This window comes from Rana temporaria, chromosome 9 (assembly GCF_905171775.1).
Source record: "Rana temporaria chromosome 9, aRanTem1.1, whole genome shotgun sequence".
Lineage (NCBI taxonomy): Eukaryota > Metazoa > Chordata > Amphibia > Anura > Ranidae > Rana > Rana temporaria.
Genome location: NC_053497.1, coordinates 70895663 through 70919313, shown reverse-complemented (window position 1 = coordinate 70919313; position 23651 = coordinate 70895663). Strand labels below are relative to the sequence as shown.

At 44.2% G+C, this 23651-nt stretch overlaps 1 protein-coding gene across 2 annotated transcripts in view; it reads left to right on the top strand.

The window, feature by feature from the left end:
* ARHGEF6 (Rac/Cdc42 guanine nucleotide exchange factor 6) overlaps positions 1-23651 on the top strand; it is a 174133-nt gene that overhangs the window by 69697 nt on the left and 80785 nt on the right. For both annotated transcript variants that reach the window (XM_040323759.1, XM_040323758.1), the window contains exons 9-10: positions 1261-1383; positions 3781-3919. In XM_040323759.1, coding sequence (XP_040179693.1) covers positions 1261-1383; positions 3781-3919 — 262 coding nt within the window. The remainder of the gene's footprint in view (positions 1-1260; positions 1384-3780; positions 3920-23651) is intronic.

Sequence of the window (23651 nt, the reverse complement as noted above, 5' to 3'; positions counted from 1 at the left end):
ACAAAGCATCTACAAACTATGGTATTTTTTTCTTTTACTAGTAATGGCGGCGATCAGTAACTCATAGCGGGACTGCAATATTGCGGCAGACAAATCGAACTGACACTTTTTTGGGGACCAGTGACATTATTTCAGTGATATATGCTAAAAATATGCACTGTCATTGTACTAATGACGCTGCCAAGGAAGGGGGTAACGAAAGGGTTAACTGTGTGCCTAGCTAATGTTTCAGTGTAGTAGGGGCGGTCCTTTTATTACTGGAAGACATGAATCTGTGTTTCTGCTTTACAGAAACACAGGATCCATGTCTTCTGTACTGACAGAATGACAATCTGCCTTGTTTACATAGGCAGACTGGCATTCTGTCAGTGTATCGAACCATGAGTGGGTACCGGCGGACATCGGGGTCCGCAAGACCCGGTGATCAGTTTCCACTTTGTAAAATCGCTGCGTAAGCGAGCCTCCAGTGGCACGCTGTTGTGCCCTAAATATATATATATAGATAGATAGAAAAAAAAAACTGTGCTACAACACAAATAACCCTAAGGCAGCAGCTAGCGTGCGATACACACAACATAAAAACAAAAAAGCCGCGCCATTTTGTTTTTATATAATATATATATATATTTAATAATCTGATTCTGCACAGGGCGCCCGCCCTGTAGCAGTAAATCTGTTATGGGGTGGCTGGCAAGTGGCTAAGGACACCAGTTCTGGTGACAACCAGGGTTTCCCTGACTTTGGAGGAATTTTTATATTTTCCTGTTTTGGTTATCAGACAGGAAGTGAAGGGAAATACTTTCAAATGGGAGAAAGATGACAGGGGTTATAACCCTACCTTACGCTAGCTAAAGTTAACAAAAAAAAAAAGTTTACTTTAGTTCTTCTTTAATAAAAGACTAGGGGGGTTATTTATGAAAGGCAAATCCACTTTGCACTACAAGTGCAAAGTGCACTTGAAATTGCACTGAAACTTAGAAGTGCAGTCGCTGTAAATGTGAGGGGTAGATCTGAAATGAGGGGAAGCTCTGCTGATTTTATCACCCAATCATGTGCTAAAATGCTGTGTTTTTTTTTTTTTTTTTTCTTGCATGTCCACCTCGGATCTACAGCGACTGCACTTCCAAGTGCAATTTCAAGTGCACTTTGCACTTGTAGTGCAAAGTAGATTTGCCTTTCCTAAATAACCACCTGGGTGTTCATAGAGGAATTTTTATGCCATTTTTATGTTGTGTTAATATATATTTTTTATTGTTGCAGGTTGCCAGAAAATCACCAGAAAGTTGGAGGTTGTTTTCTGTCTCTTTTCAATCAGTTTAAGTGTTTATACTTGACGTACTGTGCGAATCACCCCTCAGCTGTGAATGTCCTCACTCAACACAGGCAAGTAACCTAAACTGGGATGACTGAAATACAGGGGTTCTCAGAATGTGGGGCTACCAGCTAGGTGACCTAGAACAAGCACCCAGACTTTTTAGATTTCACTAGCCTCATGCTTGCTCTTGGTAACTTGGTGACTCAGGACCCGGGGCCAGCATGACATCCATAGAGCCTGAACCTTTTAAAAAAATACATATTTCTGTCCTTGTATTTTTTTGTTTTGTTATGGTGGATTGAACCACTCCAGGGGTAAATTCAGGCAGTGAAATGCAGAAATGAGGAAAGGATGCACTATCTGCTCCTAGAACGATGATGCTAAAACCTAACACCGAGGATACACCATGGATGAACACCTTCAAGCTCCCTAAATGGCAGTTTAGTCTTCTTCTGCTAGTCACTACTGCTGCTAAAAAAACATTGGTAAAGCATGAAAAATGGCTAAATTGTGCCTTACTGAGACTACATATGGGGTGATGAAGGCCATGATCAATGGAAAGATAGAAGTTACCCTGCAAGATAGGATGTCTGTGTACTCTAAGATGTGACAGCCATGGATTGCACATTTCCTCCCGCCAGGTTTTGAGGAGTTATTTTTAGAGCCTTGACCCGTTAACAGTAATCTTGAATATTTGGTAAACCACCCTACAGAGGATTGTATGGCAGACGCCTGGGAACCCTTAGCCCTCTTTTTTTTTCTACCTCCTTCTTTTCTCTTTTCTTTTATGTTGTACATGTTTAAGTCCTGCTTGTGCAATATAGAAATCTGAACGTTTCAGGTTTGTTGTATCTGTCGTTTTTCAGCTTGTGACACTCTCCAATGACCGTATTTGATAATGATTGTAACCTCTGTTACTGCTGAGAGAATCTTCAATAAATCTTATTGGACAAGGAAATGCTAAAATTATCCATAAAATAAAATCCAACTCCCAGAAGTAATAAATTCCCCTCAATTTTATTAATGCAACTCAAAGAAATATACGTCACTTATAGCTTGTGTGTGATAAGCGTAGTAACTTATTGGCTTCTTATAGTTGTAGAACTTTGATATTGAGGCTTGTCCTCACCAGACTTGGAGTTTCATTCGTTCTGTAAATGTGTGTCCCAACTCTGGATACATTCTGCAGTAAATAAAATAAAAAATCCAGTAGAGAGTACTATTTATACTTGCATGCAGATCTGGGAACACTAACCTAGAAATCTTACCATGGGAGTCCTGAAGATAACCCCTTTAGATGTCTGAAATCTGCATAATTCTTCCAAAAGCTAATTATTACATTTGAGTATACTGGCACTTTTATCTGACCTTTATTTAACACTTTATGTGATTAAATGAATAGAATTCTTACCTAATTAAGCTTAAAGGGGTTGTAAAGGTTAGTTTTTTATTTTCTAAATAGGTTCCTTTAAACTAGTGCATTGTTGGTTCACTTACATTTTACCTTCCATTTCCCTTCTAAATGTTTTTTTCCTTTGTCTGAATTTCTCACTTCCTGTTCCTCCCTTGGGACTACATCCCCGCAGGGGATGAACTGACTGCTGGCAGGAGTGGTTTTTGAGAAAAATAACTGAGAACTATTGTCTTTAAAGTGGAGGTTCACCCTATAAATTTTTTTTAACACTGCATCCAGCACCGTGCTGCATATAAAATGTCACTGACCTTTATTTTTTCCCCCCCGTAGATATCGTTTAGCCGTGTAATTCACCGCGGCTTCCGGGTAGGGAATCCCGCGGGAGTGGGCATTCCTATTGACATGCCAATCAATTGGCATGCTAAACGACGGCACACACAGCGCGTCACGACTTCCCGAAGGAAGCTCGTGTCGGATTGGCTCTATTCGGCGCCTGCGCGCCGAATAGAGCCGACCCGAGCTTCTTTTGGGAAGTTGTGACGCGCTGTGTGCGCCGTCGTTTAGCATGCCAATTGATTGGCATGTCAATAGGAATGCCCACTCCCGCGGGATTCCCTACCCCGGAAGCCGCGGTGAATTACACGGCTAAACGATATCTACGGGGAAAAAAATAAATAAATGTCAGTGACATTTTATATGCAGCACGGTGCTGGATGCAGTGTTAAAAATGTTTTATATGGTGAACCTCCACTTTAATAATCAATTGGTGGACAACACTGTGCACACTGGAAGATCAGGCCCGGTCACCATTGTTATTTATATTTATTTATACTATTTATTTGAAGTATATATTTGAAGTATTTTATCTGTGCCTTTTAATAGGAGGCTGATTGCAACACACTATTGCTTGGTAACACATCACTTATCCATGGTGTCAGAACACTATTTTAATGGTCGCTTTAATCATTTTATTTATCTTTTATTTAATTATTTTATTTGAATATTCATATCAGTACTTTAGTAAATTTTTATCATGGTCATCATTTTATAGTGATGAACTGGAGAAGTTTATGGAAGCTCAAGGAGCTGCAAGCCCAGGAATTCTGCTGCTGACCACAAGCCTCAGCAAACCCTTCATGAGACTGGAAAAATATGTCACTCTGCTTCAGGAACTGGAAAGACACATTGAGGTAAGTGAAGTTTATCACCTTGCTGATCTACTCAGCAGGTCCTGCCGGTATTACATATTGGGGTTGATTTACTAAAACTGGAGAGTGTAAAATCTGCCTAAAAACCAGTCCGCTTCCAGTTTTGTTTGTTTACAATTCCTTTATCCACCTAATATGTGTGGATGGAGAAATTAATGGAAATAACAAACTGTATATGATCAGCTTAACCTGATGCATTTTTAAGTGTAATGCCGCGTACACACGATCATTTTTCGGCATTAAAAAAAAACAAAGTTTTTAAAAACGTAATTTAAAATGACCGTGTGTGGGCTTCAAATTTTTTTTTCAGAAGCTGAAAAACGACAATAAAAAAAATTCGAACATGCTGCATTTTTTTAAGGTCGTTTTAAAAAATGTTGTTTTTTGGGTTGTAAAAAATGATCGTGTGTGGGCAAAAACAACGTTTTAAAACCGCGCATGCCCAGAAGCAAGTTATGAGATGGGAGCGCTCGTTCAGGTAAAACTACCATTCATAATGGAGTAAGCACATTCATCACGCTGTAACAGACAAAAAAGCGCAAATCCTCTTTTACTAACAAGGAATCGGCTAAAAGCAGCCCAAAGGCGAATAGAACTTTCTCTTTAGAGTGCCGTCGTACGTGTTGTACGTCACCGTGCTTTGTTCATAATTTTTCAAAAACGATGGTGTGTGGGCAACGTCGTTTTTAATGATGAAGTTGGAAAAACTTCGTTTTTTGGACATGCTGAAAAACAACATTTTTTTTCATGCCGAAAAACGACCGTGTGTACGCGGCATAAGGCTTTGAATACTTACAGGTGAATAGAAGTCCAAGAATAAAAGATTATCACTGTACTGACACTGGGGACAATTTCCAAACATTTCATACCTTGGAGGTTTCATTTGCACGTTCCTGTAAGAGCGCTATTTAGGATTTTACCTAACGGCAATTTGGTAAAAAAAAAAAGCTTTATGATGCCATATGTATTTAGAAGTGTACTTATACATAACACAATGTTCTTTATAATGCCATATGATAGATTGGGCCTAGTTATATATACAATAATGAAAATAAAGCGAAAGCATCCGCGCTGAAGGTCACTACATGCAGTGAAAAGAACAAAGCTGCTAGCACAATATTCAGGCAGAGTATCACAATAAATAATCCAGGAAAAGAACAGCGCTAATGTAACAGAAACGTGTATAAGCTAAATCCAATCTAGTCACAAAAAAAGGATAAGAGCAGCGATATTAATTAAGGTGAAACCATAGTAGAATTTAAGTACATATCCACATTAAATCAAATACCAATGCAATCAATAAAGTGTCTGTGCATAAATAAATACATCAACCAGTTCATTTTGGCAGCAAATTTCGATTTAATTTTAGTCTTAGTCTTAAGACTAAAATGGAGTTTTAGTCCCATTTTAGTCTTCTGCAATTGTTTTTAGTTTTAATCGTAGTTGGTCGACTAAATCTCTAGCAAAATCGAATGACTGTAATTGAATTGTAATACATTAGTTAACATTTCTCTACGATTTCCAAACAAATTTTATACTGCTGGAGTGAAAAATCGAATCTGTTATTATTTATGGTATTGAGGTATGAACATGCACTACTGTCAGGAACTTGGTAGAAGGCCGAGATGCTATGAGGGCTCCCCTTGCGGCCGAGCACAGCACACCACTGAAGGTGATACAGCAGGTGTGGTGCCCACAGAAGCACGGGTGCCGGGAAGATGAAACTGGAGACAGGCGTGCTTGGGTGGTCCAGGAAGCAGGAACCGGAGGGCAGACTAGATAGCGGAGTCGGGAGTCAAGCCAGGGGTCAACACAGGAAATCAGTCCAGAATCGGAGTCAAGATCAGGGAGCAAGATAAACGAGTCCAGTAGCCAGGCCGGGATCAGATGCAGGAAGCAGGCGGAGAGAAGTCAGGTGCAAGCAAGGATCAGGTCAGAAGGATCAGGTCAGGGCAAGCCGGGTCGGTACACAGATCAGGAACAGCAGACACACAGAACTCAGGAATGCAGGACAAGCTGAAGATACACCAGCGATGCGCCAGTGTCAGCAGAGGCTTTAAATAGGCCGGGCAATCATCACGCTGTGCGTGCGCCTATTCGCGGCACCTATTCGCGGTCTTTCGAAGGGTCAGGTAAGTAAACGGGGGGCCGCTAATCCACAGATGTTTTTTCACCTTAATGCATGGAATGCATTCAGGTGAATAAACTTTTACCTTTACAACCCCTTTAATAAATGTAATCCTTTGTTGGACACCCCTTCCCGTGATCTCTCATAGTCTCATCATACAGAGGGAGCGTCTCCCTCTAAAGCCAGCCAAATAGACACAGTAGCCTGATCCGATTATCACACTTCTGGGAGCTTTTTACATCTGTAATATTGTCTGTGAATGGGACTTATATTATGTACGTTATCCTGTTTATTCTAAAAGTTTCATTTTTTTTATTGATTATCACTGCCATCTAATGATTTTGATTAAATTAAGTTAATCTAATTCATTTTGTTTATTCTTGCACATTTGTTGATGTATTCAATTATGCACAGACACTTTATTGATTGCATTAGTATTTGATTTTAAGTGGATATGTACATATGTAATTCTACTATGGTTTTACTTTAATATTGCTGCTCTTATTTTTTTTTATTACTAGCTTGGGTTTAGCTTATACACGTTTCTGTTATATTAGCACAGAACTTTTCTTGGATCATATATACTGTAATGTTTACCACACCTTGGCGCTGTTGGGGTCTTTTAGGGTAGTGTGTATAATTGTTGGGAACCATAAATCTCTGATTTTACATTTATATTTACACCTTGTATTTGCCTTATTTACTTAGGGATATGTTACATTTACATGAGACATTGCTCATGTAAGCCTAATAATAGATTACATTTAAAGGAATGGAACTGAATGATCTAAGAGTCGTACACAAGTGTGACTTGGCTCTTAGGGTGGTTGTATGAGGGCAATAATGTATGAGGGTAATAAGAACAAAAGACAGTAAGATATCTGTCTATTATCACTAGAGCACCACAACCCATCAGGCTCAGCTGATCAACAAAAGCCCCACACTAGAGAAAGTTTTTTTTTTTTGCTAAATACAAAAAGGAACAATTGTCTCCCAGTCAAATAAATAAAGATTTTCCAGCACATTGGAGAACATGAGCATGCAGTGACAAGCTTTTCAGAGTATTACCGTATTTATCGGTGTATAACACGCACCGGCGTATAACGCGCACCCTAATTTTAAGAGGGAAGTTTCAGGAAAAAAACTTTCAACAGCCCCTTTTATATTCCAAAGCCCCCCTGCACATTACACCGACCAAAGCCCCCCCCTGCACATTACACATAGATGTCAGCACATTACACATAGATGTCAGCACATTACACATAGATGTCAGCACATTACACATAGATGTCAGCACATTACACACAGATGTCAGCACATTACACACAGATGTCAGCACATTACACACAGATCTCAGCACATTACACACAGATCTCAGCACATTACACACAGATCTCAGCACATTACACACAGATCTCAGCACATTACACACAGATCTCGGCACATTACACACAGATCTCGGCACATTACACAGATCTCGGCACATTACACAGATCTCGGCACATTACACATAGATCAGCACATTGCATAGATCTCAGCATATTACGTAGCCCCCCCCCCCCCCCATACACTACACAGCATTGTCTCGCTGCACAGTACAGCTCCTTTACATTACACAGCCCCCTTGCACTCCCAGGGGACTGCCAGCGTACTGTAAAGTTTAAAAGAAAAAGCACTGCCCTTCCTTTCTAATGCATACCGTAGCCTGTGTTCAAGCACTGACAGTCCCTTCTCATTCATACTGTGTTCCCTCGGCTGGTCACATGATCGCTCTCCTCTCATGTGACCGCTCTCCTCCTCCAATCTGAAGCTATACTCGGAGGGGGAGGAGGAGCAAGAAGAGGAGAGAAGGGACGATCGATTCTTACGCCGGCGGGCTGTCCCAAGACCAGGAGAGGTAGGATGGCCGGCACGACACCCCCGCCCAATCCCCGCTCCCCCCCATTGGTAAAAAATTTGATTTGATTTTAGGGGGGAAAAAGTACGCGTTATACGCCGATAAATACGGTACATTGCTAAACCAGCCTGATTATTTTCTGATCAATGGACACTAATGCCGCGTACACACGATCGGATTTCTGATGGAATAAAATTCGATGGAATTTTTCGTCGGAATTCCGATGAAGCTGACTTTCATCAGTCTTGCCTACACATTGTCAGAATAAATTCCGACCGTCCAATACGCTGTGACGTAAAACACTACGACTAGCCGAAAAAAATGAAGTTCAATGCTTCCGAGCATGCGTCGACTTGATTCTGAGCATGCGTGGATTTTTCTCCGATGGAGTTCCACACAGACAATCGAAATTTCCTATCTTTTTTTTTTTTTCTATTTTGTTCTATTTTTTTACACCGGTGGAATAAAGTCCGATGGGGCCCACACACGATTGTTTTTCCTGATGAAAAATGTCCATCTGACTTCTTTCATCGAAAAAACGATCGTGTGTACACGGCATAATGCTTGGATCAGTAGTTTCACTTGGTGTCAGGGGCTGGACAAGGGGTAGGCAGGAGGGGTAGCTGCCCTGGGCGCATCAGTTTACTGTAGGTTGGGGGTGCCTTACTTCTGTTATTCTGTTACAAGGCTGACAGGAGTAGTGATTTTGACAAGCAAGAGATCGCTGGGCGTGGGACCCCCTAAGCATGCACATAATGAAGGGGGGGCGCCTAGTTTGGCATCTTGGCACGGCTTGGTGTTCTGGTGTTTTGTATGGGTACCCAAAGCTAGTTGATTATCTGACAGTGTAAGCTGTTGTAGACATATTCTGTAAAGTCCTGTGTACCGTATTTATCGCGGTATAACGCGCTCTGGCGTATACCGCGCACCCCCAATTTGGCCCCCAATCCTGTGGGGAAAAAAAGATTTTTAGTTTTTTTGTACTTACAGTTTTGATGTCTTGCGCGGCGTCCATCTGCGGCCTCGTCGGGTCCGGCGTCCTTCTGCGGCTTCGGGTGTCCTCTTCGGCGGGTCCGGCGTCTGTCTTCGGCGGGTCGGGTGTCCATCTTCGGCGGGTCGGGTGTCCATCTTCGGCGGGTCCGGTGTCCATCTTCGGCGGGTCCGGTGTCCATCTTCGGCGGGTCCGGCGTCCTTCTTCGGCGGGTCCGGCGTCCATCTTCGGCGGCGTCCTCTCGCTCGTTTCCCGCCACGACTTTGAATACTGCGCCCGCATATAGCGAGCGCAGTACACTCGTGAATCTTCGGGCAGGCTCGGGCGCCTCTCGCACTGACGTCCTGTACGCTCAGGACGTCAGGACGTCAGTACGAGAGGCGCCGAGACTGGCCGAAGATTCACGAGTGTACTGCGCTCGCTATATGCGGGCGCAGTATTCAAAGTCGTGGCGGGAAAGCGGGTATCGGCGTATATCGCGCACCCACGATTTTGCCCTGATTTTCAGGGCAAAATAGTGCGCGGTATACGCCGATAAATACGGTATTTAAAAAAAATAAAAAAAATAACATTTTAAAACGTTATTAAAATCTCATATCAAAGAATCTGTTTGTATAATGACCACACTTGTCTTCACATGCCCTTAAGTGACGCTATCCATTTTTCCCAACAATATACTTGGATCTTAGAGATTTAAGCCTCGTATATACGATCGGATTTTCCGCAGACAAAGCGTTGGACTTTTGTCTGAAGGGCGTTGGACAGGAATTTGTCTTGCATACAAACGGCAAAGAATTGTCGGCCAACAAACACGAACGCTCTTTAGCATCACCCTTTGATTCTGCTAATCTTGTGTTTGGTGAGCATTGCTTCCGAGCGGGCGTGTTTGTACTTTTGGACTTGTGTACACCGACCGCAGACCGTTGTCCACGGAAAATTTTAAAGCCTGCCATCCAACATTTGTCTGCGGAAAATCCGTCAATTGTCCGATGGAGCGTACAAACAGTCGAATTTTCAGCCAACAGTCTCAACACACGATTCCCTTCGGAAAATGCGATTGTGTGTACGAGGCTTTAGAGAGGTCCAGTGTTAGGATCTGTCCACCCACATGTCAGTCCTTCTCGAGATATGAGAGCTAACATATCGCCATGCTGAATGCTTGATATGAAATGTGTATAGCCAAATCAACGGGTATATTCTTACCATCCCTGTGATTTTTGGCCTTTTTTTTGCAAGGTGTAATTTGCAGTAACCAGTAGCAGCCAATGGGAATTCAGATTGTTGTTGTATGGTCACAGAACGCAATTTGTTTCTGCTTCTACTAAATTATCTTGCATATTGCCTAGCTCAATTGTTACTTAGGTGCACATTTTTGTTGGCTTTATCGGTCACCGTTTGTTAGGCAGGTTAATAGAGGAAAGCTGTCTAAATATATTACAGATTGAAAGCAAACTGAAAACGGAGCATGTCCTATTTCCTCTGTTTTGCCTCAGGCAAAAACGATTACAGCGAATCGGATGAATTCTATCTGTGCTTCTTACACTGATCAATAGCTTTTTACAGTATTTCTGTGTAATATAATGTAAAGTATTTTGCTATATGTCGGAGCTCACGGAAAGTTGGAGCTATTTTAAAGCATTTTCAGCAGCTGATTTAATCATTTACTGAGCATACAGGTTCTTAGGGCCAGATTCTCGTAGAATTACGTTGCTCCACGGCAGCGTAACGTATGTGATTTACGTTACACCGCCGCAGGTTTACAGCGTAAGTGCCTGATTCTCAGAACTCTTACCTGTAAACTTGCGGCGGTGTAACATAAATCCGATCGGCGCAAGTCCACCTAATTCAAATGGGGCGGGCACCATTTAAATTAGGCGCGTTCACGCGCCGAACGTACTGCGCATGCTTCGTCGGGTAAATTACCCGACATGCATTGCGCTAAATGACGTCGCACGGACGTCATTTGTTTAGACGTTAACGTAAATGGCGTCCAGCGCCATTCACAGACGACTTACGCAAACGACGTTGTTTTTTAAATTTCGACGCGGGAACGACGGCCATACTTAACATGGCTTAGGACAACTAGGGTTCAGCCCTAATTTTACGCGGCGTAACTCGACGGAAACGACGTAAAGATGGATCGACGGGCAGCGCGGAGGTTCGGGAATCGCTGTAACTATTCATTTGCATATTCTACGCCGACCGCAATGGCCTCGCCACCTAGCGGCCGGCCTAGAATTGCATCCTTAAGATCCGACAGTGTAATTCAATTACACCTGTCGGATCTTAGGGCTAGCTATGCGTAATTGATTCTATGAATCAGTCGCATTGTTAGGACGGCCGGATCACAGAGATACGACGGCGTATCAGGAGATACGCCGTCGTATCTCTTTTGTGAATCTGGCCCTTAGTCCTTGCTTATGTTCCAATTTAAGCAGGTGCCATGATCCCTATGCTAGGTTTTCTGTCTCAGGGTGGCTCCTTATTCTTGTGGCATCCTGTGGAGCCCCACCCTGCAGGGATTAGAATTGTCTCCCTATACAGCCCTGCAGCCTAGGATGGCATGGTACAAACCTGCTTCTCCTGCCTCCAGGCTAACAGACTGGCTCAAGGCTTTACTGTCCACTAGTAATTATTTCTAGTGAAGACTGGAAGTTCAGAGAAGGACCACTGAAAGAGCAGAGTTCATCAGTATTGAAAGTTGTGAACTGCAGGTGCTGGGGTAAAAATGTTACCAGTTTACTGGGGAATGTTTCTTTTTGTGCTCAGTGTGTTAAAGTTGATCTTCACTCTAAACGGAAAGGTCCACTTTAAAGAATCCTCCTCCGCCCAACAAAATTGGAAGTACATTTTTTTGGTGGTGGGGGAATCAGGTAGCTAGTTCTGACAGGTACCCACTCCCACTTCCTCTGGAATCACCCAGGCGATTCCACCAGAAGTTGTCCTACCTCCCTTTCCTGACCGCAACCTGTTGACCACATCACAGGTCCCAAGAGGTTGCAGGACAATTCACAAAGAGCAACGCGACTTGTGCATGTGCAGCAGCAAGCCGACTGTGAGGCCACAAGAAATCACAACCAGCTTCCCACACTAGACATGCTAGTGCCAGGGACCCGAAGACTGACAAAGAGTGAGGATGGCACCAAATCCCTGGACAAGTAAGTGTCTCTATATACGAACTTGCATGCAAAGGTTCCACAATCTCCTAAACCAAGATAGACTCTATTGAAGTACAGAGTAAAATCCACATAGTTTAGCATTTCACCAAAATGTTTATAAAATTATAAAATCACATTTACAATTTTGAAGGAATTGCACAGCACGTGTTACAAACAAGCAGCAGGTCCAATCGGTCAGGCCGACATGCAGAATAACGTCACACGTGAGACCCCTCCCAACATGTTTCTCTGTGTATATATAATATGTGTATGTGTGCACATTTTATGTGGACTTTATTTGCACAGTATGTCAGTTTAGGATGAGTTTATCATATGTTTAACCGCTAGCTGACCAGCCACCGCAGTTTTACTGTGGCAGGTTGGCATGGCTGCGCAAATTGCCGTAGCTTATGTCCCTCCTTTTAAGATGTCATAGGCACCCGCCGGGTTCCCCTGATCGCTTGTGACAGATCGAAAACTGGGATGTGCGTGTGTAAACACACATCACGTTTCTCTTAGGGGAGAGGAGACCTATCGTGTGTTCTTACGATCAAGGTGTTAACTGTGTTCTAACTGTAAGAGGGTTGTGACAGACTGGGGGAGGAGACCGATTGGTATTCCTGCTTATTATCAATTATCAGATTTTGACAGAGTAGGGAAGAATAAAAACCCAGGTCAGGTTATATATATATTTTTTTTTTTTTACCATCTGTGTCCCCCAGAAAGACTTCCCTTTACTCCCTGTCCTGTAGATGCAAGAGGAATGGAGAGGAAATTTGTCCAAAATGAAGAAAATTGAAGAGTATTTTTATTGGAAGGTTTCCCTTCTATTCCTGCTTTAAAATTGTGTTTTTTCCCTCGCTTGAAGTCCCCAGCCCCCACCAATATGCTGCATAAATATCTCTGGTCTCTTTTGCATGATAGTGCTTCCTGTAACCAATCAAAGGGAAGTCGTCTTTGTTTTATTTCACTGATGTACTTTTACTTGTTTTGTTTACTGGGGCCTGTGATATTTAGCACAGCTTAAAATAAAATATATAATCTAGTCATTTACTAAATCCACGATAATATTTGTGCACTTATAAAAGAACTGTAAACCTTAGTGACAAAAAACAAAGTAAAACAAATGCAATAAAAACTCAATTGGATTGATCGGACAGCATATAAAATCATCAATCCGAGTAGGGTGTGTCTCAAGCTCCAACCAAACAATAAAAAGTGTGCTATCCTTGTGCTAGGCATAAGGCAATAAATCGCATAAGAGACACAATAAAAGTGCATTAACACATTTGTCCCCTTTCTGACCGGGCCATTTATTGTGATACGGCACTGCGTCGCTTTAACTGACAATTGCGCGGTCTGGCGACGTTGTACCCAAATCAAATGTATGTCCTTTTTTCCCCACAAATAGAGATATATTTTGGTGGTATTTGATTTGTTTTATAAACCAAAAAAATTAAAATTTTGAAATACGCACAATATTCTGTACTTTTTGCTATAATGAATATAAAAAAAAATGTCTTCATCATTATAGGACGATATATATTCTACATATTTTTGGCGCAGTAAGCGTATATTGATTGATTTGCGCAAAAGTTATAGCGTCTACAAAATAGGGGATAGATTTATGTCATTTTTATTATTTTTAGTTTTTTTACTAGTAATGGCGGCGATCTGTGATTTATTTATTTTTTTATCAGGACTGCAACATTGCGGCGGACACATCGGACACTTGACACTATTTTGGGGCCATTGACATTTATACAGTGATCAGACCTAAAAATAGCCACTGATTACTGTATAAATGTCACTGGCAGGGAAGGGGTTAACACCAGGGGGCGATCAAGGGGTTAAATGTGTTCCTTAGTGTGTGTTCTAAAAGAGACCAGAGATATTTATGCAGCATATTGGTGGGGGCTGGGGACTTCAAGCGAGGGAAAGTCCACAATTTTGACTTCCCACTAAAACAGGAATAGAAGGGAAATCTTCCAATAAGAATATTCGTAAATTTTTTTCATTTTGGACAAATTTCCTCTCCATTCCTCTTGTGTCTACAGGACAGGGAGTGAAGGTAAGTCTTTCTGGGGGACACAGATGGTGAAAAATAAATAAATATATATATATATATATATATATATATATATATATATATATATATATATATATATATATATATATATATATATATATATATATATATATATATATATATATATATATATATATATATATATATATATATAATAGCGCCTTTAATAGGAGAACAAGAAAGATTGATGTTTTATCCTGGCTGCTTTGGTGGAAGATCCATCACATCATTGGATGGGTAGTTTGCTGTTGAAGATATCTTTTAATAGATAATTTCAGCTGCATAGTATGCATACTGTACATTGCAGGTGTGTTTATTCCCTTTGTGACGATCATCTGGTATTCTATGCAGACCTTGAGGCAGGCACATTTTTACTTTTATAGTGTAGTCAGGTCATAAATCTTGCCTTGACTTAGACATGGCTGACAGAGTGCTTTCAATTCTTTCCTCTGCTTTACAAAGCTGGAATAAGATCAGGTCACTCCTTTTGCAAATGGCGATGTATGGTATGTAGGTCATCAGATGGAAAATGAGACTTGGTGTATTAGAAGATAAGAAACAGCCAACATCAGACATCAATAAGAACTGTCACCAGGGCAGAGGCATAAGAGGCACCCACATTGGGTGCCATGCTGTGTGGGAGCCTCTCCAGCCTATTTATATCCCAGTTGTGCCCTACACTGTGTAGGACTTGCCTGTCAAACTGACAGCTCAGTCCTGCAAATTACACAGGGAGGTCATGGCTCTCTCTGTGTAACTGGCTATGCTCCATTCTGCTGTCAGTGTGACAGCTGCCTGCTTTGTAACAGGACCTCCGTGTGCACCTGATAAACAGAACACAGGGCCTAATCCACAAAAACCCGGCGCAAAATATTTTTTGCCATTTAAGTTACACCGCCGCAAAATCTCTACCTAAGTGCCCGATCCACAAAGCACTTACCTATAAATTTTGAGCGGTGTAACTTAAATCCGTCCGGTGCAAGGCGTTCCAATTGAATGGGGCGAGTCCCATTTAAATTAGGCGCGCTCCCGCGCCGGACGTACTGCGCATTCTCCCGACGTCATTTTCCCGAAGTGCTTTGCGCGGTTTTACGTTGCTCCGGGTTTTGAGAATCGTGACGGGCGTAAAAAAAAAAAAAACGAGTTGCGGCGGGAAAAAAAAAAAAAAAAGACAGCGACGCGGGATAGAAGGGTCTACTTTTACTAGGTCTAAACAGTTTAGGCCTTGTAAAAGCAGCCCTAATATTGCGACGGCAAACTAATACTTACGGAGAAAAAACGAAGCGTAAAAGCTTTGTGGATCTCCGTAAGTGCTAATTTGCATACCTGAAGCGGCATTTCGACGAGAAATGCCCCCAGCGGCGGCTGCGGTACTGCAACCTAAGATCCGACAGTGTAAGTCCCTTACACATGTCGGATCTTCTGCCTATCTATGTGAAACTGATTCTGTGGATCAGTTCCATAGATAGAAACAGGGATACGACGGCGTATCATTCAGACACGGAGCCCCGACCTGGCCCAGCCCCCTCTCCCCTGATTGGCTGACTGACTTTAATTGACAGCCACAGGAGCCAATAGTGCCGCTGCCGTGTCTCAGCCAATCACGAGGAGTGTACTAGATAGCTGAGGGGATTGTGGACATTGCTGGAGAAAGGAGCGCTCAGGTAGGTAATTGGGGGGGTGTTTGGGGGGGGGGGGCTGCTACACACAGAAGTTTTTTTTTTTTTTATCTTAAAGCATTGAATGCATTAAGATAAAAAAAAAAAAACTTCTGTCTGTCTTTTACAACTCCTTTAAGGGGAGCCACACCTGGCCATGGGGGCCAGAGGACCTTGTCCCAGCTGTAACCACATAAAATCAACTGCGAACATTATTATTATTATTGTAAAGTACTATTAGATATAACTACAGAGGCTAAATTTAGGAAAGATTAAGCCTCTAAAAGTATCAGTTGATTTTATTTTTTATAAAGCAACATAAACAGAACTACTTCACTTCCTTTTGATTTATTTGAATAATCCTTACTGTAATAACCACAATGCTATGAATGAAGAAGGTGTGGGAGGTGGCAAAATACTTTGCTCTTTCAATTCTCAAGTTTTTCATTGTGCATTTTTTGCACACTATTTTATGATGTACCTCAATGCTGTTTGTCTGTTATCATGACACTGTTGGCAGAATAGCCTGTTAACCTGGTGTGGCCTAAAAAAGCTTAAAGGGGTTGTAAAGGTAAAGTTTCCCCCCCCCTAAATAGCTTCCTTTACCTTAGTGCAGTCCTCCTTCACTTACCTCATCCTTCCTTTTTGCTTTTAAATGTCCTTATTTCTTCTGAGAAATCCTCACTTCCTGTTCTTCTGTCTGTAACTCCACACAGTAATGCAAGGCTTTCTCCCTGGTGTGGAGAAAGCCTCTTGAGGGGGGAGGGGGCGAGCAGGAGTGTCAGGACACCCACTAACACACAGCTCCTTTCTCTATCTGCAAAGTATACAGCATCCTGACTCTTCTGATGGCAATAGCTGATGAAAGGGTGAACTCTGATGTAAAGAGGGACTGTGATAAGGACCCCTGAAATAAGAGGGAGGTCTGATGGGGACAGCTAATGAAAAGGGTCCCAGGTTCTGTTTAATCATCCACATGTAATGACAGCCTAATACATACTAGCATTCTCCATTCACTTCATCTGTCAAATGTTACTTCCGGGTTGTGACTTGTTTTAAAGAAACGTGCAAAGTGAAAAGGGAATAGTGGTTTTCTGCATCTCTGTCACACTATTGACAATATGCCCCCTGACTTTTTTTTACTGCACCCCCAGATCAGATAGGCTAGGTCCAGCCCTGAGTGCAAAGAAACAGATTTACCTAATGCCCCCCTCCCCTCCAGTTTGCCATCTATAGCAAAGTGAAAAGAAAATCCAGGTAGGCTCCTCTTTACTGCTGCTGCATACAAAATAGACATAGGTTATTGATATGAGAGGTAGGCCATACCTGATATTTGAGATGGGCAATTGGTATATTTCAAATAAAGTCCACTTTGATAAATATGGAGCCACATATGTCAGTGTGTCTCAGACAAGAGCTTTCTCAGATTTCCCATGAGAAACATTGAAGTTCTCCATTTAAAAAAGAAATACTGAAGTAAAGCAGCCTGTTAAGATAAATTGAGATTTTCCTAGCTTGTGAAGGAAAATATTAGTTATATGAAGACAGGAGGCGAGTATCTTATGCAAATCTCTCTTTACTAAAGCTCATAGCAGAAATACATAAAAAACTTTATGGTAATCTAAAATAAAAAACTCAAAAAGGACTACCAATCCCAGCAGTCCCTGGGCCACGTAGCCCCTCCCAGGCCTCAGCCTATATATGGGACTGTCTGAGGTAACCACATCCTCTTTCTTTGTGTAGATCCGAACAATCAGGAAACGTAAGTCCGATCCTCTCTCCTTGTGATGGTCAGGGACTTCCTTATTGGCACACGATATCCGCGTCTGAAGGGAGCGAAAAGGGAAGGACCAACTGGACCGCTTCAACCGAACTGACTTCATCCCAACGGGGATCAAGGGAAAAAACCGAAGCATTCTGGGTCGACCGGCCGTCGCCTTCAGGAGAAAACAGACCAACTTCAATCCAACAGGGATTGTGAGTCACTTAAAACCATCCGTATTTCAGGATCAGGACTGTACTGTTCAATAACCTGCAAGGAGAAGAGAATAATCGTAATAGGGATGGGAAGGGAGGGAAGATACTCGCCTCCTGTCTTCATATAACTAATATTTTCCTTCACAAGCTAGGAAAATCTCAATTTATATATCAGACAGGAGGCTTCGTATCTTATGCAAGTTTAAAGCAAATAACAGAATTAACAACTTATACATGCAGATAAAACCTTATAAAATAGACATGGATACATGGGCCTCCGGTCTGAAATAGAAGTTTCGAAAGGTGGACTCTGAGGACCAATCAGCCGCCCTAAGTAAGTCAGAGAGAGAGCCTCCAGAGGAGATGATTTTCGTAGCCATAGCACCCCTAGTAGAATGCGCTCCAAATAGGGAGACGTCTATGCCCGCCATTTCCATGGTGGAACGTACCCACCGTGCCAGAGTGGCGGAAGAGACTGGGTGATGGGGCTTGACGTACGAGACCAAAAGTTGGGACAAATTCGGTGGTCGAAGCACCGACGTGCATGCTTCATAAGTTTGTAAACAGCGAACCACGCAAAGTCGCGGATGAGTGGAAAAGAAGGGATAGAAGACAGATTGAATACTCGTTTTGGTCCTGCGGACCACTGAAAAACTGACTCCTTGGGGCGAGAATTGGCGCCTGGAGATGTCTAGCGCTCTTACGTCTGAGACGCGCTTGATTGAGACCAAGCAGAGTAGAACTGTGAGTTTGAAAGACAGCAGTCGTAGGGATAATCCATCGTTATCCTCCCACGAAGCAAACATGTCAAGTAACTTGGAGACGTCCCAAGTTGACTGATATCTGGGTCTAGGGGGACGTTGGAATTTAATGCCCCGCAGTAGTCTACAGACCAATGGGTGTTTTCCCACAGCTAAAGAGTTAACTGGACAGTGGTATGCTGATATAGCCGAACGGTATATGTTGATGGAGCTGTAGGATTTGCCAGAATCAAAGGATTCTGCCAAATAATTCACCACCGCAGACACAGGGGCGTGTATGGGATCAACCTGTCGTTGATCACACCAACGAACCCAGAGTCGCCAGGCATACCGGTAGGTTGATCTGGTCCCGGGGGCCCAGGCCACGGCGAGGAGATCCCTAGCTGATCCTGAAAGGTTAATATCCGCTTCTGCGATCCTGAAATCAGCCATGCTAGGAGGTGGAGGTTGCCCTCCACCACTAGTGGATGGGGTTCCCCGGACGGGTTGGTCAACAGCAAAGGGAACAGGGGGAATCAGTCTGGGAAAGTCCACGGCCATCCCCAAGAGGAGAGGGAACCAGGGTTGTGTCGGCCACCAGGGTGTGATCAGCACAATTGTTGCCTGTTGGTTCGAGGCGCGGAGGAGAACTCTGGGTATCATCTGGAATGGGGGAAACGCATAGTGAGTTCCTTCTGGCCAAATGTGACGGAACGCGTCCACCGCGGATGCTTCTGGGTCGGGCCTCCAGCTGAAGAAATGGGGCAGCTGGTGGTTGAGGCGAGAAGAGAACAAGTCTATGTTCAACGGGCCCCAAAGACGCTCCAGAAGGCGGAATACAGAGCGATCCAGCCGCCAGTCGCTGGAGTCGACAAGGTGTCGTGAGTACCAGTCGGCTACCGTGTTGGAGATTCCTGGAATATATTCCGCGATAGGGACAATGTTGCGGGCCAAGCAAAAATGCCAGAACTCCTTCGCCAGATCTGCAAGTATCCTGGATCTGGTGCCACCCAAGCGGTTGACGTACTGAACCGCGGCCACATTGTCCATGCGGAACAGTACGCAGCAATTGGAAGCTTGTGGGATGAAGCTCTTGACGGCAAAAAATGCCGCCAACAGTTCTAACGCATTGATGTGTAACTCCGACTCGGAGGTAGACCAAGTCCCCCCTGTGGAATCTGTCCCGCAGCGAGCGCCCCAGCCGTGGCGACTCGCATCCGACTCTATGATGATGTCGGGCCCGGAATTGAAGATGGTCTTGCCGTTCCACTCGACGGCGTGGCGAAGCCACCACTGCGATTCTTCTATTGCCTCCGGGCAGAGAGGGATCTCGTCCGCATACCTGAGGCCCTGGCGAATGTGTAAAATCTTGAGCCTCTGAAGGGCCCTGTAATGAAGTGGGGCCGGGAAGATGGCCTGGATGGATGCAGCCAAGAGCCCCACTAAGCGGGCCAGAACCCGTAAGGACAAGGAGCCTTTGCGGAGCACTGCCCTGATTTCTTTGCGAATTAGGGCCAATTTTGCTTTGGGGAGGCGGATGACAGCTTGTTTGGTGTCCACTAGGAAACCTAAGAATTCCATCACCTGGGCCGGAATTAGGACCGATTTTTCGCGGTTGATTAAGAAACCCAGTGTTTGTAGTAGGGAGACCGTCCAAGACATGTGGAGAGAAACTAGGGTCTTTGAGTGCGCCATTATCAGGATGTCGTCCAGATAAATAATTAGGCGTACCCCTCTGCTTCGTAGCAATGCCACCACTGGTTTCATCAACTTCGTGAAACACCATGGTGCTGACGATAGTCCGAACGGGAGGCAGGCAAACTGCCATATCTGACTCTTCCAGCGGAATCGGAGTAGGTGTTGTGACTCCGTGTGAATAGGGACGGTGAGATAGGCGTCCTTCAGGTCTATTTTCCCTAACCAGTCTCCTGGTCGTAGGAGGTCTCGGAGGCAGTGAATGCCCTCCATTTTGAAGTGTCTGTAGCAGACATGTTGGTTCAGGTTTCTTAAGTTTATTACGGGACGGAACCCGCCCCCTTTTTTCTTGACAAGGAAAAGATTGCTTATGAATCCCGGGGAACAATTTTCTACTTTTAAAATTGCCTGTTTGGACCAGAGGTCCTGAATTTCGCTCTCTATTAGAGCAACGCTGTGGCGCGTGAAATTGATAGGATGAGGGATCACATTTAACATCGGTGACGAAAGAAGTTCTACTTGGAAACCCCCGACCGTCTGCAATATCCATGGGTCTGCCGTAATCGCAGACCAGGCGTGGATAAAATATCTCAGGCGTCCCCCCACTGGTATGTGTGGTTGTGGAGTGTAGGGTATACTCACCGAATGGAGGCCGGGATCGGGTGTAGCCACGTCCGCCGCGTCCGCGCCATGGTCTGCCACGGGGTGGAAAGAACGGTGCTGGTTGCGCCACTGGAACGGGGTAGGTGGGAGGAGCCTGCTGATACTGGTATTGGGGGTTTCTGTTTTGTGGCCTATAGGTGGAACCACGGCCGGCAGATCGGCCTCTACCTCTGCCGGCCCTGTTAAAAACTCTCACGGCCCCTGACTTCCTCAGTGATGTTTGGGCTTTATCAAGTCCTGAGAATAGTCCCACAAATTTATTGATGTCTTTGAGGAGGTTATCCCCAAAGAGCATACCGCCCGCTGAAGGGCCGGGTTCGGTTTCGGCCAGGTGGGAGAGTTGGGGGTCTAGCCGCATTAAGATAGAGCGGCGCCTCTCGATTGAGCAGGAGGTGTTAGCCGTGCCTGCTAGGCAAATAGCCCTCTGGGCCCAGCCGCGTAGTTGTATCAGGTCCACTGGTTGATCAGAAGCGGCTGCTTGTTCTGACAAGTTCAGAATTTTAGTCAAGGGACCCATTAAATCTAGGATGCGTTCCTGGATGGATTTAAAAGACCGCTCAATCCCTTTTTTGGGGAGTTTCCCCGATTTTGCCAGATATTTGGCCAGCATGGGGTCCACCTCTGGTGTGGCCACCACCTTGTTGGGGATGGCGGGTCTAGGGCATTCGGCCCGTAGCTTGTTGCGGGCGGGTCTGTCCAGGGATTTCCTGGCCCAATGTTCTACGTATTGAGATACGTGAGGCAAGGGGGACCAATCGCCAGATCGCGGGTGAGCGATGGCGTCCGGGTGGAAAAATGGTTCCCCCAATGCATCTAAAATGACTTCTCCCTGTGCATCAGGGGTGGCATTGGAGTGAAATGCCGTGTCCTCATCAGACCCGTAATCGTCAGACTCGCTTTTCCCTGAAGCACCTGGTGAGTCCTCGTCCGAGGAATCGACATAGGAGTCAGGTTTTGTCCTTCTAGAGGACCGTTGCCTCTTAATGTCTAACTCCCTGAGGCCCAGGGGTCGGTCAGAGTCTGTTGGATGTTGAGGTTGGCAGGCCGGGGAGGGCACTGCCTGGAACACATTATTTACTTCCCCTGTCGGGGAGTCAGGTGCTGCTAAAGTGTGTTTCTGTTTGAAAGAAACCTTGCCTTTCTTATTTGGCGGTTCGCCAGTTTGAGGCGGATTGATCATAGCAGGCTTAGAGGTGCGTGGTCCCTTGGACGGGATGGCCGAGGCCAGAGCCGTCTGAACAGAAATGTTAATCAGATCCTGGATCTGAGCAGCTGTCATAAACTGCGTAGTGTCAAGGGTAAAAGCCTCCCCTGTAAGGGGGGCAGTATAATTGTCTTCAGACATGAGTATAATCACTGACCACCTCTCTATGTATATAATAATGAAGAAAAAACAATTGTCAAACGATTTTTATATCCTTACAGACTGCTGTAAGCATAGAGGTATGTGACAAGTGTATTAGGGCTTGAGATAGCAAGTATCTCCGGTGGGCAGAAGGGGAAAGGATGGGAGCAGTACAGCAGGACTTCCTCACCTCTACACCGGACGATCTGCACTGGCAGCGGTGTGAGGGAGAAAGCCCGCGCTCTTCCGCGCTCTGGGGCGAAGTCTCGCGAGACTACGCTACCAGAGCGCTGATTGGATGTCGCCGAGTCCCGCCCTTCCTCCGCGCGCGAACGTGAGGGAAGAAGGGGAGAAGATGGCGCCGCCTGATGTGCAGTATCGCTGACAGGCGAAACGGCGGAGGGACAGGCGGGGGGGGGGGGGAAACCAATCTGTACAGCGGACGCGTGAGGGGAACGCGTCCGCACTTACATCCGGCGAGTGTGGGGAGAGACACAGGGGAGAAAAAACCTGTACAATTACAGTAGATTTACATAATGCAGGGAAAAAACCGCATAAAAGACAATAAAATTGACACAATGAAATAACGAATGAACAGCTGAGAGAAATGGCAGGCAGGGGGGGGGTTCCCCACAGCCCAATATATTGATAGCTGTATATAGAATATATATATATTATCTAGTACTTATCTGATATGCTGCGATGAGCAGAAAGAAAGAGGATGTGGTTACCTCAGACAGTCCCATATATAGGCTGAGGCCTGGGAGGGGCTACGTGGCCCAGGGACTGCTGGGATTGGTAGTCCTTTTTGAGTTTTTTATTTTAGATTACCATAAAGTTTTTTATGTATTTCTGCTATGAGCTTTAGTAAAGAGAGATTTGCATAAGATACGAAGCCTCCTGTCTGATATATAACTGCAGTTCCATCCACTGGCTTCTACACCTCTACTAATTGTGTAGTAATTTACCATCCAGCAGGTGGAACCGCAACACGCAGCAGGGGCACACCCTACAAATGTTGCATTCCAGAAAGAGCAGGAGCTCTGCAAGAGAGCAGAGATTAGAGTTTTTGCTCCCCAGACAGATTAGTAATCTTCTTTTTAAACGTCTTATTTTTTTATAATGACCGTATTTATTTATTTTGTGATATGTGAGAATGTGGTTAAAAGTGGCAGCAACATATGGCCAATTAGACAATGCAAGAAACAATGAACAGTTTGTTAGTATAGTTTGAGTACAACCAAGCAGTGCTGGTTTGAGAAATAAAGGTTAATAAACATTAAAGGCTGTCTTTAACCACTTAAGCCCCGGACCAATATGCTCCTAAATGCCCAAAGGCGTTTTTACAATTCGGCACTGCGTCGCTTTAACAG